Source organism: Tauraco erythrolophus, chromosome 15, assembly GCF_009769465.1.
Source record: "Tauraco erythrolophus isolate bTauEry1 chromosome 15, bTauEry1.pri, whole genome shotgun sequence".
In the NCBI taxonomy this organism is placed as follows: domain Eukaryota; kingdom Metazoa; phylum Chordata; class Aves; order Musophagiformes; family Musophagidae; genus Tauraco; species Tauraco erythrolophus.
In genome coordinates, this window is record NC_141479.1 from 21,306,972 (window position 1) to 21,325,527 (window position 18,556).

General features: G+C 62.6%; 4 protein-coding genes across 5 annotated transcripts in view; 2 read left to right on the top strand and 2 right to left on the bottom strand.

The window, feature by feature from the left end:
* Positions 1-4,731, top strand: part of ZC3H18 (zinc finger CCCH-type containing 18) — a 49,368-nt gene extending 44,637 nt beyond the window's left edge. For both annotated transcript variants that reach the window (XM_086620907.1, XM_086620906.1), the window contains 3 exons: positions 3-99; positions 2,093-2,189; positions 4,027-4,731. In XM_086620907.1, the coding sequence (XP_086477033.1) occupies positions 3-99; positions 2,093-2,189; positions 4,027-4,225 (393 nt within the window). In that variant the 3' untranslated portion in view covers positions 4,226-4,731. The remainder of the gene's footprint in view (positions 1-2; positions 100-2,092; positions 2,190-4,026) is intronic.
* Positions 4,732-5,532: 801 nt separating this feature from the next.
* IL17C (interleukin 17C) lies at positions 5,533-9,500 on the top strand. The gene is given in 5 exon segments (XM_086621264.1): positions 5,533-5,541; positions 8,158-8,480; positions 9,251-9,317; positions 9,319-9,405; positions 9,408-9,500. Coding segments are annotated over 5 exon segments (579 nt in total).
* A 1,725-nt stretch (positions 9,501-11,225) lies between these two features.
* On the bottom strand, positions 11,226-13,275 carry CYBA (cytochrome b-245 alpha chain). Its single transcript, XM_086621003.1, has 6 exons — positions 13,093-13,275; positions 12,235-12,304; positions 11,965-12,039; positions 11,653-11,736; positions 11,495-11,576; positions 11,226-11,411 (listed from the first exon to the last, which is right to left on the bottom strand). The coding sequence occupies exons 1-6, from the start codon at positions 13,148-13,150 to the stop codon at positions 11,229-11,231; spliced, it is 552 nt and encodes a 183-aa protein (XP_086477129.1). The 5' UTR covers positions 13,151-13,275; the 3' UTR covers positions 11,226-11,228.
* Positions 13,276-14,194: 919 nt separating this feature from the next.
* Positions 14,195-17,004, bottom strand: MVD (mevalonate diphosphate decarboxylase). Its single transcript, XM_086621023.1, has 10 exons — positions 16,935-17,004; positions 16,392-16,462; positions 16,170-16,284; positions 15,936-16,082; positions 15,657-15,856; positions 15,401-15,475; positions 14,960-15,178; positions 14,765-14,880; positions 14,575-14,683; positions 14,195-14,275 (listed from the first exon to the last, which is right to left on the bottom strand). The coding sequence occupies exons 1-10, from the start codon at positions 17,002-17,004 to the stop codon at positions 14,195-14,197; spliced, it is 1,203 nt and encodes a 400-aa protein (XP_086477149.1).
* Between the last annotated feature and the right edge of the window lie 1,552 nt (positions 17,005-18,556).

The window sequence follows — 18,556 nt, forward strand, 5'->3', positions numbered from 1 at the left end:
AGGCAGCTGACAAAGGAAGCAGGAAGAGATACGAGCCGGCAGACAAAGACAGGCCGACCTCTCCTCCAGCCAAACGGGCAAACCTGTCCCCGGACAGAGGTGAGACATCAGCTGTGCCGGGGACTCCTGGCCTGGCCGGGTTCCTGCTCTGCCGCTCGAGGCGGTGCCGGAGTGATGATTGTCCCGCGAAAGTCTCTGCTGCAAGAGTCCACTTGCTGGAGAGGTTAATTGCAGACATGTGTCCTTCCAAAAACCCCAAGAGCTTGTGATTGCCACCAGATAACGCGGGCGTACTAGCTGTCCTGCTGCAAAATCACGGCGGAGGTGAGACGCTCCGGTTTGTGAAGTAAGCGAGGTGAGGTCAGCCCTGGGCAGGCCAAACCTGGCCTTGCCTAGCTGTCTTGTGGTGCAAGATGCCAGTACTTCGGCTCCACTATGTCTGTGTAAGTCCACTGGAGAAAAAAAAAAAAAAGAAAAAGCCCTCACTTTGAAGTTTTAGGGTTCTTGTCTCTGCTGGAGGTACGCATCCATCCCGCAGCCTCCTCTTCTCCAGTAATGTCGTTGCCGAGGCTCCAGGATGGGTGCAGTAGTTGGCTTGATCACCCATCCTGTGAAATGAGGCTGTTTCCCCACTTGTGTGTGACACAATCTGATCTGCCTCGTGTGTTTAGAAAGACACGGGCTTTCCAGGTGTTCTCCTCTGTCTTGAATCCTCGGCAGCAGTGTGAGCACCTTGGGAAACCAAGCCAGCACGCTGCATCGAGCGGGGCCCAAATGCCACACTCCAGCCTCCGCTGTCGCGGCTGGAAAACAAAGCAGGGAGGGAGCCGTCGGCCAGATGTGCCTGGTTTTGACGTACAAGCCAGCGTTGACACGTGATATTGTTTTCCCTGTTGTCTCAGCTGTAGGTGTATCTTGTTGACTCTGGGTGCCAGCCAGAGAAGATTTCTGTGCTAATAACCTGGTTGCATTCGACTCCTGCAAAGGCAGCATGGAAGGGACTGGGTGAGCTGGAGCGCACTAGGATCTAGTTCACAACTCCTGCTGAGCTGCAGACAAAGGAATGGGCCGACCTAGCAAACTGTGCTGATTTTCTAGATACATAGATGTAGATGTAATTATTGTATAGCTTATTTGTAATCTGTATGTTATAAAGCAGTTTTAAACGGTGGCAAATGGGACACAAGCCCTGAAGGCAGCTCAGCCTCACCTCCCAGTAGCAAACGTACCCTTGACTGCATTGGGACTGCGCAGGAGGCACCCTCGAGCGTGCAGCCTGTGCTCTAGTGTCACAGCACAAAGCTGGTCGGTGTTTGTGCCCCGAGTCTCACCTCCCTGTTCTGTAACCTTGCTGCGATCGCATCTGCAGTGTCCGCAGCTTTGGCTTTCTCGTGGTGTCAGTCCTCAGGAGCAGAGGGCTGGCTTAAAACACACCCAAGCAGCTGCTGCTACGAGGAACAGTAGCAGCCTTTGCTCTCTGCAGTGCTGCTGCAAGTGAGATAAGCAGCCACCAGCATCACTGTCCGGGTGCAGTGCGGCAGGGCATGCTGCTTGGCTCGTCCCCAGGGCTCACGGGCAGCCCGGCGGGCACGCAGGCTGCCTTCCAGCTATAGTTGCCTCTCTGTGTGCTGGGACAGCAGTGGTTGGGGAAACCCACTACAGCAAAGCTGGATAATGCTACTGCAGGACCCCAATGGGCTTCCCATCACCTGCCAAGTCCCCACAGCAGCTCTGTTTGGGCAGGGCACGACGGCTCAGCCCGTGCTGAGCAAACACGGGGCTGATGCTGCACATGGATTCACCCCAGCTGGCTCCGAAAGCGGCAGAGCTGCACTCGCCCAGCGGTGCGACTCCCCGCAGGTGATGTCTTGTACAGCTGACCATGGGGCACGGCCTTGACTAGTTTTTCTGCTCCCCCTGAAGACAGGGTGCACAACAGCAGGTTCCTTTTCTGGCTGCTGCTGGACTTGACCTTTTGCTGGCAAGGTCTGGTGAGAGCATCGTTATGTGGCTGAGACGGTACGGTAGGCGGGGTGGCAGCCTGTACCTTGGTGATGAGCAAGAACATGTCACCTTTCTATTTTCCCAACAGGCTCTCGTGACAGGAAGGCGACCGGGAGACTCTCTTCACCCAAGCAGGAGCGGCAGAGGGGCCAGAACCCAAAACCTTCTCCTGCACAGACAGACAGGTCAGTGCCTGCTTGTTCTCTTGTGGGCCGGGCTGGGGCTCACAGTTCTCCAGCAGTTCGATCCCTTCCCTCCTCCCGGGGCAGCTCTGAGGCTCTCTGGCCATAGTTTCTAGTTGTCATGGAGGCACAGGGAGAGGAAGGACGCAGAGCTTCCTGGGCAGAAGCCAGAGGTGCTCAGGGGTTCACGTGGAAACCACCAGTTAAGCCGTTCCAGCTCAGAAACATGCAGGAGCCTGGGGGTTTTCTCGAGGTCAGTCCCAGCAAAAGGAGCCAGCTGGGTTAGGTGCAAGCTCAGTCATGCCAGTGCCCCTGCCTCTCGCTAGCGTAGTGCCAGTGAAAAAGAAAATACAACCCCTTCATCCCGCTGCTGAGCATCTCGTGGCACCTGGCTCAGGTGCCCGATTCCCTTCATAGCCCGGCGTACCCTCAGCTGCTCACTTTGCTGCTGTGAGATGTTAAAACGTGGTCTCTGCACGAGACTGAGCGGTGACTAGCCCTGGCTTTGCGCCTTTCCGTCCCCTCTGGTGACAGGTCACCAGCTCACGTCCGATTTCTTGGCAGCCTGCACCCGCTGCTGTGCTGGGAATATCCCATTACAGAACTGGATGTGTGGCTCCAGGGGCCTTGGGCTGTGCTCCAGTCAGAGCCCTTTGGCTAAAGGCTTGTGGAGCACCTTCTGCAGCACACCTAAAGCTTCCTCTGTCCTCCTTGCCCACAGCCAGCCGGTGCTGCTTTGCATTTCTCTAGTGTCATCTCTCCGAGGATCTCCGTGAGCAAAGAAACGCAGCCCCGTGCTGCAGCCCTGCGTTCCTTGGCCAGCGGGACTCGTGTCATCCCCTCTCCCCAGCCCGGGGCACGAGCCAGCCTCAATTTCTGTGTGTCAGAGTCTTCCCAAACCAAAACCTACCCCTGGCTGCCACAGCCCTGTCCTTCAGGCCCCGAGGGTTCTGTTTTCTAGCAGTGAAGAGGAACCTCAGCCTTTCCAGCCTGGCGGTGTTGACCACATCCCTGGTTCTTGTCCCTCTCCTGCCTGCTGCTCTTTGGGCTGGCAGTGTCGCCTGGTGGGTTCAGCGTGTCCCATGCCCAGGCACAGGGGTGGTTAAGGACACGCTGGGTTTCTTTAGGGCAGCTGAACGGTGGGTCTGTGTCCTACGGACAGGGGAAGCGGTGGGAAGAGCCACGGGTCACTTGCCTCCAGCCCTGCTCACAGCCTGATCCAGTTGGCTGCCAGTGATGGGGACCAGTGGCTCCAGTCCTTCCTGTGCCGGGCTGGCTGGGCTCCCTGCGTGCAGGGGAGGGAGGGTCCCCCCCAGTTTTACTTTGCTCCGGAGCATCAGCTTCGGACTGCAGCAAAGCAGCATCGGAGCAGAACCGAAGCACAGCGCTGGGTGTTTGTGAGCTCCCTGCAACGGCCAGATCCGCCCCACGGGACCCGGCGGCATCGCAGGGCAGGGGCTGTCCGGATTTGAGACCCCGGAGGGGTTCTCCAGGGCTGCCTTGCACTTACCCGTGCTGCTCTCCCCTTTGCTTGTGTAACCGTGAGCTCCCTCGCACGTGTCCATCACCCAACAAGCTGCTCACGCCAGCTGGCACAGCCTTTGGCGGGATTGCTGTCGCGGTGGCCATGGCACCGAGTTTAAATCTTGGGATCCTCCCGGAGTAGCTCATCTTTTACTGTTTCAGACAATTTTCCAAACCCAGACCTTGCATCCTGAACCTGTTTTCTTCCACCAGCGCTTAGAGCGATGCTTTCTGCCAGCGCAGATGCCAAAGGGGTTTGTTCCCAGCGCGGCGAGCACCTTCTCACCACCCTCTCTCCTCTCTCTCTCCCTGCCAGGAAACGCCAGCTCTCCCCTCAGTCCAAGAGCTCCAGCAAAGTCACGAGCGTCCCGGGCAAAGCATCGGAGCCGGGCCCTGCGGGTGCCAAGGGGGGCAAGTCCAGCACCCTGTCGCGACGGGAGGAGCTCCTGAAGCAGCTCAAGGCGGTGGAAGATGCCATCGCTCGCAAGCGGGCCAAAATCCCGGGGAAAGTATAGTGGGCTGTGCGCGGAGCGCCGCTCTGCCCCTTGGTGACTGATCCTGTTTTTATAAATAGTGTAAAAGCGGCCACTTTGGGATTTTGCAGTTCTGTCTTATTTTGGCTGCGATTCTTTTTAAAAAAAAAAATAAAAAAAAAAGCAACCCACACACACACACACAAGAGAAACAAACAAACAAACAAACAAAAAAAACACAAACAAAACGACAACAACATTGGAAGTTTTGTCACCTGAGACGCCCGCGACGACTCGTCCTGGCTCCGAAGGGCGCGCGGGGCCGGCGCCGTGGTGTACATGGATGCACAGAGGACTCCAGCCCCATGGGATGCTCTCGCTGTTCCTCTCCTCCTCTCTGCCCTCTCCTCTCTGCTAGCCTCGAGTTGTATTCTCCTAGTTAGCCCTGCTGTGTGTTGAGTGTCTTCAGCAATGCAGTTCTCTATACTGTGTACCGGGAGAGCCGAAAACTGCTGTGAACTACTGGCGACATCACCTTCTCCCCCCGCCCTCCCGCCCCAGGAACAAAAATATATATATATTCTTGACTAAAGTCTGGTTGGGAAAAATGACCTGTCTTTTATTTTAAGCATAGGATTGGTTTAGTTGATTTAAAAGGAGCCCTGAAGGTGTTGTGGGGATGTCTGTCTAACAAGGAGGGCCCTTTTTCCTGGAGTTACCCCCACCCACCCTTTTTTTTTTTTTTTTTTTTTGAGGGATCTCCCTGAAATAAAGTATTTTGATAACCACTTCTTCCTTTCTCTGCTCTTCTCTGCTTGCCACTGTCCTCCCTCTCCCGCCTCTCGGGGGGGTCTGTCCCATCCTTCTTGGGGGTGTGTAGTTTATTTTTCCTGCTGATCCCGTGGGTGCTGGAAGAGCTGCCCCATGTCTTGGGGGAGCACCCCCTTGCTGTGTGTGCCTGGTGCCCCCAAACCCCCCCATGCACCCCCAGTGCTGTTGGGGTCTCCCAGCCTGCAGCCCTGCTCTGCTCTTTGCACCTGGTACTAAACCAGTATCCTACAGGTATTAAATGGGGGGGGACTCTGTAACTGGTTTCACCTGGGTGTGCCTCTGGGCTCATCCAGACCTTGGGGGGATGATAGATGGGGTCTCTCCTTCCCTATTTCTGTGCTCCTGGCACACTGCGTGCCATGTCCCTGCCTGCTTGGGTGTGTGGCACCCCAGAAAGCCACCACCGAAATGGGGACAAATCCCATCTCTCTGGTCAAAGACATCCCCCCCGGCACCCAATCCTCTCCCCACACACGGAAGGTGCTGAGTTGTGCCACGTACGGTGCTGGCAGGGTGCCATGGTCCGGGTGAGCCCCCCCGGCGCTGAGCCCAAACCCAGCTCTGCAGATGGCGGGAGGTGGAGGGGGGAGAATAACTAAAAAATAATAATAAAAAAATAATAATAAAAAAAAATAATAATAAATAATAATAAAAAATAATAAAAAACTCTGCTCATCCCTAAACCAGCTCCTCCTGCATCCTCCCCTCTCTGCTCAGCACCGTCATCCTGACTCTGCTGGGACATCCCTGGGTGCTGGACCAGGGAGAGTTGGGTGGGAGGGGGAAACGGCGGGGGACACAGACACCTTTGGCCATTTCCAGAGTTGCCCAATTTGGGATTTCTGCTCTGGCAACCCGGGGCAACTGGCGGGTGATATCACTGGCAGGTTTGCGCAACGGGGCCAGGGCTGGGGAACGGGGATCCTGGTGCCACGGATCGTGGGAGGGCACGGGATGCCCTGGCTACCCATCTGCCCGCCCTCCCATGACCTAAACCCCAAAAATCCCACCTCAACCTCAATTTTTGGAGGTTGTCAAAAGTTGATTTCCGGGCTGGAACACGCTTGGAATGAGAAGGAAGTTAAGGCCGGCCCGGAGGGAGGAGGAAGGTTGGAGTTTCCAGGTGTGCGTGTGCGTATGTGTGTGTGTGTGTGTGTGTGTGTGTGTACGTACATCACCTGCCCGAACCGTATATAAAGGCGGCGACGGCGGCGGTGTTGCCACTCGGTCGCTCGTCATCCCCAGGGTGTCCCCCCCCCCCGCACCCCATCACCCCCTCACCGCAACCTCGACGCCCGTCTGATGGTAACGCTGGGGCTGCAATGGGGGGGGGGGATGTGGTTTGAGTGCCGTGCGCGTGGCGGGGGCGCACATACGTGTGTACACGTGTGTACACGTGTGGCTGCCCAGCTGGAGGGTGTTGCTGCTGCTGCTACGCGTGCAGAGGCACATGTGCCGGTGATGTGCGTGTGGGTACGTGTCGGGCTGGCGGGGGCGTGCGTGCTGCTGCTTTTGCACACGTGTGTGTATAGACATGTGCGCGGGAGCGTAGGGCTCCATACGTGTACGGGCTGGCCAGTATCGTATGTGTACGTGTGCTTGGCTCTATGCACGCATGCTGGTAATATGTGTGTGTGTGTGTGCCTCTGGTTGGTGTGTGCGTCATATAGACACATATGTGTGCATGTATGCATATATGCAGCTACCTGGGTGTGGGCTTCTAGATGCACATGTGCTGACGCCGCTCTCTGTGTATGTACCTAGAAGGGCAGCCTGGGGCGTGTACGTGTGTATATACGTGCACGTGTGCGTGCACACGCAAGCACACTGATAGTAGCGCGTGCATTACGCCCAGGTGCTGATAGCTCTATTTGTGCACGCGCGTGTGCTGTGGCTCCAGGTGGCTGCGCTGGTACGGGGCAGGGGGTGTATGTGCACAGCTACATGTGTGCTGGCATGCTCTGTGCCTGTGTATACAGCTGTTCTCTGTGTGTGTGTGTGTGTGTGTGTGTATATAGGTGTATATATGTTTGTGTGCTGGTATGCTCTGTGAGTGTGTGTGTGTATATATATATATACAGGTGTTCTCAGTGTGTGTGTGTGTAGGTGTATATATGGCTGTGTGTGTGCTGGTACACTGTGTGTGTGCGCACATACAACTATTCCCTCTCTCTGTGTGTATAGGTGTATATATGTCTGTGTGTGCTGATACACTCTGTTCTGTGTGTGCATGTGTGTGTGTGTGTGTGTGTGTGTGTGTACATACAGCTATTGCCTCTGTGTGTGTATATATGTCTGTGTGCTGATACACTGTGTGCATATATACAGCTATTCTGTGCCTGCGTATGTACATACTGCCTCTGCATATATGTGTGTATAGATGTTTGTGTGTGCTGTTACATGCTCTGTGTGTGTATATATAAATAAAAATACATATATATGTATAAATACAGCTATTCTCTGTGTGCATGTGTGTGTATATGTGTGTAGGTACAGGTATTCTCTGTGTGTGTGAATATATGTAGGTGCATGTATGTTTGTGTGTGCTGCTACACTCTGTGTGTGTGTGTACATACAGCTATTCCCTCTGTGTGTGTATATATACACATATAGGTGTATATATGTCTGTGTGTGCTGCTACACTCCGTGTGCGTATATACAGCTATTCTGTGCCTGTGTAGGTACATACTGCCTCTGCATATGTGTGCGTGTGTGTGTGCTGTTACATGCTGTGTATGTATAAATATATATACACATACAGCTATTCTCTGTGTGCATGTGTAGGTACAGGTATGAATATAGATAGGTCCATGTATGTCTGTGTGTGCTGGTAGTGTGTGTGTGTGTGTGTGTGTGTGTGTGTGTGCGCACATGTGCGTATATCTGTGTGTGTGTGCACATACATGCACATACGTGTTCTACTGCTTTAGGGGTATGGGGGGGGTGTATATACACGCGTGCCGGTACTCTGTGTGTGTGTGCACGTGTCAGTGCTGGGGGGGGGGCACAGGCACACGTGTGCTGGTGCTCCGCATGTCAAAGCCCCCCCCCGCCCAGGGCTGGGGAGGGGGGGGGGAGTGCGTGCGGGGTAGGGGAGGGGGCGCATCCCGGGATGCCCCCCCCTGACCCGGGCTGTCCCGCAGGGCTGGCTCGGTGCCCTGGCGCTGCTGGCCGCCCTGGCGCTGTGCCGCAGCCTGCGCCGCCCGCCGCCCCCCCCGCCCGCCCACTGCTACAGCGCGGGGGAGCTGCGGGACGGGGAGGCCCCCGCGCAGCTCCTGGGCCGCCGCCTGCGCTGGGACCGCTACGTGCCGGTGCAGCTCGTGCCGCAGCTGGAGCGGGAGCACGACACCCCCCCCGGACCCCCCCGCCGCCGCCGCCACCGGCCCCGCGCCTGCCCCGCGCCGCAGCTCCGCGCCGGGCTCCGCAGCGAGCCCAACGAGCGCTCCATCTCCCCGTGGCGGTACCGGTGAGTGACAACCCCCCCATCCCAGCCCCCCCCCCCCCCCGCCACCCTGCGCTGGCTGCTGCACCGTGCCTCAGTTTCCCCGAGCATCTCTCACCGTGCCTCAATTTCCCAAGCATCCCTCACCGTGCCTCAGTTTCCCCGAGCATACCTCACCTGCCACTTCTTGGAGCATCGCCCCCCCCCCCCCCCCCCCCCCCCCCCCCCCCCCGCCGTTGCCTGCCCAGATGGGTTGATGCCAGTGTGGGGCGATGCGGTGGAAGGGGCTCACTGACGGTGCCCCCCCCTCCCCCCCATCCTGCGCTGGCTGCTGCACCGTGCCTCAGTTTCCCCGAGCACCCCTCACCGTGCCTCAGTTTCCCCGAGCATCCCTCACCTGCCCCTTCCTGGAGCATCGCCCCCGCCATTGCCTGCCCAGAGGGGTTGATGCCAGCGTCGGGGCGATGCAGTGGAAGGGGCTCACTGGTGGTGGGCTCCCCCTCCCATCCTGCACTGGCTGCTGCACTGTGCCTCAGTTTCCCCGAGCATCCCTCACCGTGTCTCAGTTTCCTTGAGCACCCTTCACCAAGCCTCAGTTTCCTCGAGCACTCCTCACCGTGCCTCAGTTTCCTCAAGCATCCCTCGCCGTGCCTCAGTTTCCCTGAGCATCCCTCACCTGCCCTTCCTGGAGCATTGCCCCGCCATTGCCTGCCCAGAAAGGTTGATGCCAGCGTGGGGGGATGCAGTGGAAGGGGCTCACTGACCATGGGCCCCCCCCCCCACCTCGCCCACAGCATCGATGAGGATGAGGACCGCTACCCGCGCAAGCTGGCCTTCGCCGAGTGCCTCTGCAGCGGCTGCTGTGGACGTGAAGACGGGCCGGGAGACGACGTCGCTCAACTCGGTGACCATCCACCAGACCATGATGGTCCTGCGGCGCAAACCCTGCCCGCGCCCCGCCAGCCCGGCCTCGTCACCTTCGAGGTGGACTACATCAGGGTGCCGGTGGGCTGCACCTGCGTCCTGCCCCGCACCGGGCGCTGAGCACCACCCCCCCCCCCCCCCACCAGCACCCCGCTCCCGTGGAGCCCCGTAGCGTGACCGTGTCACCGCGTCCACCCCCACGACCCGTGCTTGTTTTAGAGCACCCACCCAGCTCCCTGCCCCGCAGCTGGGTGTCATGTCCGTCCCCGTCCCCCCCCCCTCAACACATCACCCTGTTATTTATGAGTTATTTATGAACCTTCCTGCCAGGAGACCCGTATTTATTGCTGACCCCCCCCCCCGCCAAGGCTGCGACTCCAGGTCCAGCATCGCCCCGCAGTGCCCACGGCCCTGCGAGCGCAGCCGGGGGCTCGCTGGTTATTTATTCCCCTGGCAGAGCTATTTATTGTGTCCTCTATAAGTGCTATTTAATGCTGGCAGCGTGCAGCCTGCAAATAAAGGCTGACCCCCCCATGCCCCAGCATGGGCCTTGCTCTGTTCCCGGCCAGGGCGTTGGGGAGGGCAAAGGGGCACAGATGGGGATGGGGACATCTCCCTGGGTGTCCCATGGGGTGATGCTCGGCTGCGGGTACCTCTCAGCCCCAGCACGGTGGGCAAAGCACCAGTACACCCAGTGGAGCAGGGCAGGGGGAGTGGGGAGGTGATGCGGCAGGTGGCAAGATGGGGGGGGTGCCCCTGGCACCTGCAGCATCCCACCACCCACACCTTTCCCACGGCTCTGCCCCCCGGGCACCCATGTCCCACGGGCCGAGCGCCACCTGCTGGGGCCACCCTGCGTGCCCTGACAGCACCCATGGGTGTCCTGGGGTGCCCTCACCCTACCAGGGTTCGCCTGAGGCGGGGGGCAGAGGGGGACTCAGAGCAGCTGCTGATGCCCAACGGGATCAAGGATTTGTCACCTCCAAGCAGCGCATGGACGTGGCTGCCCCTTGCCCCCCCCCCCTCCCCGTCACACCCAGACGCCCTCCAGCACCCACGAGTAGGAAGGGAATTGTCACCCCCCTTCCCTGGCAGGGGTGACCCCAGTCTTTTGGGGGGGTTCTCTAGGACACGCTGTGCAGCTGGGGTGCAGGGCCACCCCGGGGACCACGACATCCCCCCAGGCATCACCCCGCCATTGGGTCCATGGAAGATTTTAGGAGGGCACAGCAGCATGGGACTCCCCACCCCAGCTTCAGCTGCACCATGGAGTTTGCCCATAATCGGGCTGTTTCTCCCTTAACCACCCCCCCCCCGAACCCAGCCCCAGCAGCCGCAGCCCCCCCAGCGCGGCGGGAGGCAGGGGCAGCCGGCGCTTTTCCCAACTTTTATTGCAGCAGCAACCGCAGAAGTGACAAAAAACAGCGAGAGCTGGCGTGGGGCGCAGAGCTGCCTGATGCCCCTCCCCATCCTCGTGGGGCTGGGGACCCCCTGGGGAGCTGGGTACCCTCTGGAAAGTTGGGGTTCCCCAGAGATTTGGGCATTCTCCAGGGAACTGGGAACTGCTTAGAGAGATGGGGAGCCCCTGGGAGCTGGAGACCCTACAGGGAGCTGAGCATCCCCAGGGATTTGGGGATCCCTCAGGGAGCTAGGGAACCCAGGGGGAACTTGTGATCCCTAGGGATTCGGGGATCCCCAGGAGCAAGGACCCCACCCCCAACCATGAGGAGCTGAGCATCCCTGGGGATTTGGGAAACCACCGTGGTTTCCCCCCCGAGAGGTCAGAATGCAGACGGGAAGCGGGAGCGTGAGCAGCACGGCAGCAGCAGGAGGGCCCCCCCTCCCCCGTTACTCAGCCTCGATGGGGATGGGGTTCACCTGCCCCCCCACCTCCGCCGGCTGCTTCTTGCGGGCGTCAGCGGGGGGTCGGGGCGGGGGGTTGCTGGGTGGCTGTTTGATGGTGTCCCCCACGTGCGGCCGCTCCCGGGGCTTCTGCTCAATGGGTCTCCACTCCTCCCCGCGCACCGCCGCCTGCAAAGCCGTGGGGGCCGTCAGGGGGGCCCCTCTCCTCCGACAGGGCCCCCAGCCCCCAAAAAAACCCACTCTGCACTCACCAGCAGGTAGATGCCACTCGCGATGGCCAGGCAGACGGTGCCCAGGATGGTGGAGAGGAGGAAACCAGCGGGGACGGCCAGGCTGTGCGAGAGATTGGGGGTTCAGAGGGGGCTGGGGGGGGTGCTGCCCCCCAGCCCTGACCCTGCACCCCACTTACGCAGCGTGCAGGACAGCTCGGATGTAGTAATTCCTCGTGAGGGGCCCAAACACCTTCACCACCGCCGTCATGTACTTCTGGCCGCTGCAGAGCAACAGTCGGGGGGTCAGAGGAGCCGCCCCCCACCTCAGGGGGCACCCAGCCCTGAGAGACCCCCATCGCTGCGCTGTTCCTGCACGGGACACCCCAGCGAACCCACCCGTGGGATCCAGCCCTGCTCCCACCTCACCGCTCCGTACCCTGTCCCTCTATTTGAGGAGGGGGATACCACGACCCCCAATCCCGGGGTGAGGGTGGGGGGAAATCACTTACCACCTCTCCATGGTGGAGCCCTTTTTCCGCTTGCTCCTGGGGTACTCGAGCAGGCAGACCAAGACGCCTGCCACGCTGCGGGGGGGTCAAGGAAAGGGGTGCTCGGGGCCACAATCAGTCCCTAGGCACAACCCTCAACCAAAAAATAGGCAGTTTGGGGCAGGGAAAGAGGGATTTGGGCCCAGACCAGGAAGGAGGAAGATGTCTCTCCCCTGTCCATGCCCCCCACCCGAACCAGAGCAGCCCCGGGCACCGACTCCGCAAGGATACATGGCATACACCGCAAAGTACCAGCCCTTGAACTGCCCGGCCACGGCCACGATCCCGCCCGTCAGCATGACTGCAGGGACAGAGCGGGGCGGTGGGGTCCCTGACCGGGGATACAGCCCCCCCGGCCCAGATGTGGCCCCCCCCAATCCCGGGATACCAACCCCCAACCCAGGATACCAACCCCCAAACCCCAAATTATGGCCCGAGGGACCCCAACACGTGGGGCGCAGGGGAGATGCTGTGTGCGGGACCCCCTGGATTTAGGGAACTGGGGGGCTCCAGGCTGGGGGGCTCTGGGGGAGGGTTTTGGCCCCGTGGCCACATGCCACCTCCTCCCACCGGCTTTGCTCCCCTCTGGCTGCCCCGCGTGGGCTGAAAACCTGCGGCGAGGGGGACGAGGAAGAGGAAGGGGAGGAAGTGCATCTCTAACTCCGCGCATCCCCAGCGGGGCCGGGACTTCCCGCCTGTCCCGGGCGTTTCCCGCTTGCACCACCCCGGAAGCCCCCCCCCAGTATGGGGCTGCCCCTCTGCGGACCCCCCTCGGGTTTCAGCCCCCTCCGCTCCCCCTGGGAGCGGGGCCAGCGGGCAGCCCCCCACCACCCCCGCCGGGCGCTCGCTTCCTCCAGCCGCGGGCTGCGCCCGGGGGACGCGGGGGGCACCGGGCCGGTGCGGGGACACCCACGGCTGGGGGAGGGGGGGGGGGGGGCTGGGGTCCCTGCGCGGGGCACGGGGTGCTCGAGACCCTCTGCAGCACCCAGGTCCCCATCACCCACCCAGCCCCGGCACCCCCCAGCCCCCTGCTCCTGCACCCACACCCCTCTGCACCCCCGGACCCTCTGCCCCCCACCCCGCACTCACTGAGCCCGGCCGCCAGCGCCTGCTCGTTAGCCCACATAGCCCACTCGATCTGCCCCATGGCTCGGCTCGGCCCGGTTCGGTTCGGCTCGGCCCGGTTTACTTCGGCCCGTCCCGACCCGGTTCGGCTCGTCCCGGTTCACTTCGGCCCGTTCCGGCCCGGTTCGGCTCGGCCCGACCCGGAAGGCGGACGGGGCGCTACGGTGTAACCAGGCGCTCGCCCCGCCCCGCCCCCGGACACGCCCCCTCCCCGCAAACCACGCCCCGCCCGCACAGGCCACGCCCCCGCGGGGACCCGCTCCAGCCCCCGAGAGGACGCGGCACCGGGGGCCATATCGGGGCACAGGGGCCGTGCGGGGACACGAGCAGCCCCACTAGGGACAGGGGGGACAGGGGACGTGCCGGGGGTCAGGATCAGTCCCAGCAGGGACATCCAGGATGATGGGGGCAGGATCAGTCCCAGCAGGGACATCCCGGGTGATGGGGGCAGGATCAGTCCCAGCAGGGACATCCAGGGTGATGGGGACAGGACCAGTCCCAGCAGGGACATCCAGGATGATGGGGACAGGATCAGTCCCAGCAGGGACAGCCAGGGTGATGGGGACAGGATCAGTCCCAGCAGGGACATCCAGGGTGATGGGGACAGGACCAGTCCCAGCAGGGACATCCAGGATGATGGGGACAGGATCAGTCCCAGCAGGGACATCCAGGGTGATGGGGACAGGATCAGTCCCAGCAGGGACAGCCAGGGTGATGGGGGCAGGATCAGTCCCAGCAGGGCCAGCCAGGGTGATGGGGACAGGACCAGTCCCAGCAGGGCCAGGCACAGCTGTTAGGAGGAACCAGCCCTGTCTCCTGCCCCCCACCTTGCAGTCGGCGATGCCCCCCGTCCCCAGAACTGCCCGTACACCCCAAAACAGTGCTGCAGCCAGAAAACCTCTATTTTCTTTACAAAAGGGTAAAAAACAGCCCCGGAGGTCACATCCTGATCCGGAGCAGGGCACGGTGTTGCTCTGGCCTGGACTCAGTGCCATAAGCCCCCTAGGTGGCACCGGCAGAGCCCCCCGCGGCACGTCACGGCTGTCCCTTGCGGTGCCACCGGGGCTCAGGTGTGGTGGCGGGGCAGCCCGTCTGCTCCCAGGAGGTGCTGGCTGGGGTCATCCACGAGCTGGGGGCCGGGGCCAGGCTGCGGGGCAGGAGATGGGTTAGGGGCAGCAGGGGCCAGATCCTGGCATCAGGGAACCCCACCCCTGCAAAGATCCCCCTCAGAGCTGTGGGGCAGCTCTGGGCCCCACAGACCCCAAAAGGCCACCCCACGGGTCACACCAGCAGGAATATGTCCAGGGATGGGGTCCTGCACCCCTCTGGGGACAGGGATGGGGTGTCACACACAGCCCTGGGGACAGGGAGAGCGCCTCGCCACAGAGGGTGGGCACACAGGTCCCCCTGCCCCACACACCCCCTATAGCCCCCCCAGCCCCATACCTTGGTGTGCAGGATGTACCGGACGGCCCCTGGCACCGGCTCTGTCACCACGGCGGCAAGCAGCTCCTCCGGCAGCGATACCGAGCCGACGGGCAGCCCTCGCACAAACCTGCGGCACGGCCGAGTGCTCAGCACCGCGTGCCCCCGCCATCCCACTCCTCCCCCCAGTACGAGATGGGATTGTCCTTACTGGTCCCCGTTGGTGGCGGGGGGGAAGCTGCGTCTCACCACCTCCACGAACTCGGCCACAGTGTCAGCCAGCGTGAAGATGACAGCGTTGGGGCCGGCGTCGAAGGTGTAGGCTACCTGCAGCGGGGACACGGGGACATGGTGAGGGACCGCGGCACCGCAGCAAAACCGGGAGCCTCGCCGGGCTGGCCGGTACCTTGGTGCGTCCGTGGTGGGCATTGAAGCGGTGTGCCAGGGCGATGATGTGCCGCGAGAGGTCGTTGAGGTAAAAGATGGGGGGGAAGGTGTCGAGGCAGGTGGCGTGGAACTGGTTGCTGTCCTGCATGGTGAGCTGCCCGAAGCCCTCAAAGTCCCGCTCACGGATGTGCCGCATCATCAGGGCCAGGCGCTCCGGCACCACCACCTCTGCCCGGTGCTGCCACGGCAGGCAGGTCATGGTCACCCCAATTTGGCGACACCCATGGCACCAGGACCCTTTGGGCATCACTCAGGTGGCACCACAGGAGCACTTCACCCCCTCTCCGTGCCCCTCAGCACAGAGAAATTCTCCCCTCCAAGGGAAACAGGACCCCAACCCCTGCCTGCAGGCAGAGGGCAGGCAGCTGCCCTGCGCAGGATCAGGCCCGTTGCCCAGTACCTTCAGCAAGGGGCTGGTGTCCACGCTGGTCTGCATGCCCGCCGTGCTGGCCACCTGCTTTTTCTCCCCGCTGACCTGGGGAGGCAAAGACAGTGGGACATGACCCCCCTGAGACCCCAGCCCCAGCGAGGAGCACCCCGTGAGCCCCAGAGTCTGCACCCATATGGGGCTGGGGTGCTCCCAGCACCCTCCCCCTCAAATCCCACCCAGCCGGCGGGGTGGTGGGTACAGCCATGCCCCATCCCCAGCCCCTCACCACCAGGACGAGGACCCTGAGCTCTGGCCAGTGCGTCTCGGGGGCCACTTGGTGGGCGACGCTGTCCTTGCCGTCCGGCTGCTCGCCCCGCTGCCACTGCACGAAGCCCCCCAACATGCTGCGGCAGGCGCTGCCCGAGCCGCGCCGTGCCACCTCCGACAGCTCGCCCTCCACGCCGTACAGCCGCGCCAGCGCCGACACTGCGGGGACAGGATGGGGTCAGGGGGGTGGACACCCCACCACCACCCCCTGCTGCCCCCCATGTCCTCGCTCACCCACCCAGGCAGGCGTAGCCGGCGGCGGAGGATGCCAAGCCGGCGGCCGTGGGGAAGTTGTTCTCGGTGGCGACGTGGATTTTGTAGGAGAGGCTGAGCGGGGCCATGTCCTCGGCGCTGCCGCCCCGGCGCTTGCGGGCCAGGCGCCGCACTGTGCGGGCACAGGAGCGGGTGGGGGGGTCAGCACAGGGGACACCTCGCCCGGTGCCCCGGGGTGGCTGGGGTGGGGGATGCTCACCCTCCCGCAGGCAGGCCTGCAGCCGGGGGTGCCCCACGTCAGCCTCCTCCCCGTTCAGCCACAGCCGGTCCTCCGTGAAGTCCCGGCTGGCAGCGGCCGTGGTGGTGGTCTTCAGCTGCCAGGGAGAGAGGGGTGAGTACGAGGAGTGGGGGGCTCAGCACCCTCCATGCACGGGCTGGGGGGGCACAGGGGTCTGACCCTAATCCCTGACCCCACACCAACCTGGTCCTGGTGCAGCGTCACGCTCAGGGAGGAGTTGATGGGCAGGATCAGGTCATTGTCCCTCTTGCCCCCTGCAAGAGATGGCATGGCATGGCATTGCTGGGCAGGGCATGGCACAGCTTGGCACAGAGTGGCACAGCACAGCATGGTATGGCACGGCAAAGCACACCATGGTACAGCTTGTCATATTTTGGCTTGGCACAGCACAGCCCAGCTCGGCACGGCACGGCACGGCACAGCTTGGAATGGTACTGCTGGGCAGGGCATGGCACGGCTTGGCACAGCTCGGCACGGCACAGAGTGGCACAGCACAGCATGGTATGGCACGGCCAAGCATGGTACAGCTTGTCATATTTTGGCTTGGCACAACATGGCACAGCATGGCACAGCTCGGCACAGCATCTTTGCCCGCTCCCCCCCACCTCCGGTAGGTGCCAAACCGCCCCCGCCACCGGCCCGCCCCGCACCCGGGGGTCTCCCCGCCGCCGGGCCCCACGCTGCGCCCGCGGGTCGCGCCCCGGGGCCGAGGGGGCCGGTACTCACAGTACTTGATGACGGCGATGTTGACGGGGGCCGTGCAGGTGACCATGGCGAGCGCCCGCTCCTCCGCCATCGCGCCGCCGCCGACCCCGGCCGCTCCCGGGCCCGGGCCGATTGCCTCAAGCCCCGCCCCCGCACCACCCACGTGGTCATCGCCCGCGGCCGGCCACCGCTTCGCCATTGGTGGGAGCCGCAGCGCCCGGCTCCCGTCGGCCAATGGCAGCGATCGGACCACGGAGCGACCCCGCCCCGCCCCGCCCCCTGCCGTCGCCGGGAGGGGAATGCGTGGGCGCCATCTTCGCGTCGGGAAGGAGCTGCGCATGCGCCGCTGCGGGCCGGCGGGCGGGGCCGGGCCGCTGGTCCCAGTGCTCCCAGTGCCCCCGAACACCACCCAACATCCCAGTGCTCCCCGTGCCCGCAGTGCCCCCAGTGCCCCCAATGCACCAGTGCTCCCCGTTACCCCAACACTGACCCAGTGCTCCCAGTGCACCCCAAAAGCCCGGTACCCCCCACCTCTCAATGCTCCCAATACTCCCAGTACCCCTCCAGAGCTCCCAGTGCACCCCAAAAGCCCGGTACCCCTCACCTCCCAATGCTCCCAATACTCCCAGTACCCCTCCAGTGCTCCCAGAGCACCCCAAAAGCCCGGTACCCCTCACCTCCCAATGCTCCCAATACTCCCAGTACCCCTCCAGTGCTCCCAGTGCACCCCAAAAGCCCAGTACCCCCCACCTCCCAATGCTCCCAATACTCCCAATACCCCCTCAGTGCTCCCACATCCTTCAAGGCCACCAGTGCTCCCAGTATCCCAGCACCTCCAGTGCCTTCAGTGCCTTTCACAGCCCCCAGTGCTCCCAATATGCCCAGTACCCCAATATCCCAGTTCCCCTACAGTGTTCCCAGTGCCCCCAGCATACCAGGCACTGGGAGCCACCCCCACCCCCGGGTGGCCCCAAACTGCCCCCCCTGTGTGTCCTGTCCCCCCCCAGGGGTATTTTTATCCTCCAGCAGCTCATTCACAGCGGAAAATATCCCACAAATCCGGGTGCCCGGGGGTGGCGAGGGGCACATGCCAGGCACGTGGGTGACACAGCGGGGCTGGCAGGCAAAGCCCCGCTCCCATGGGGTCACCGCCAGCCGGGGCGGGGGGTATGAGTCCCATCCCACCCTGAATAAACACCCGGGGGTGTCCCCCTCCCCATCCCACCCCTCTCCATAGCGGGGAGATTTGGGGACCCCTTTGGTGGCGGGGTGGGGGCTCCCCCAGCCTGGCCCCCCCCGGGGTATTTATAAGCATTTTCCATGGGTAGGAGGGGAGGGGCTGGCATGCAGCTATTTCGGGGTGTGGGATTCTTTCCCCCCGCCGCCGGCACAGGTGCGGGGCCCGATTTAGCAGGGCAGAGCCGTGAATAGCACCGGGTGCCCGCGGCGGCTTCCTCTGGCACCCACCCGCCCCGTCCCCCTGCCCCTGGGGTGACACCGGTGGGGACGGGGCTGTCCCCGCCACTGCGGGGCTGCGGGGAGGGCACCAGGCCCCTGGCAGCGGGGGTGCTCCCACCACCATCCCCCCGAACCTCGCCGCGCCACGGAGATGCTCAGGACCACTCGCGGCGTGGCCTTGTCCC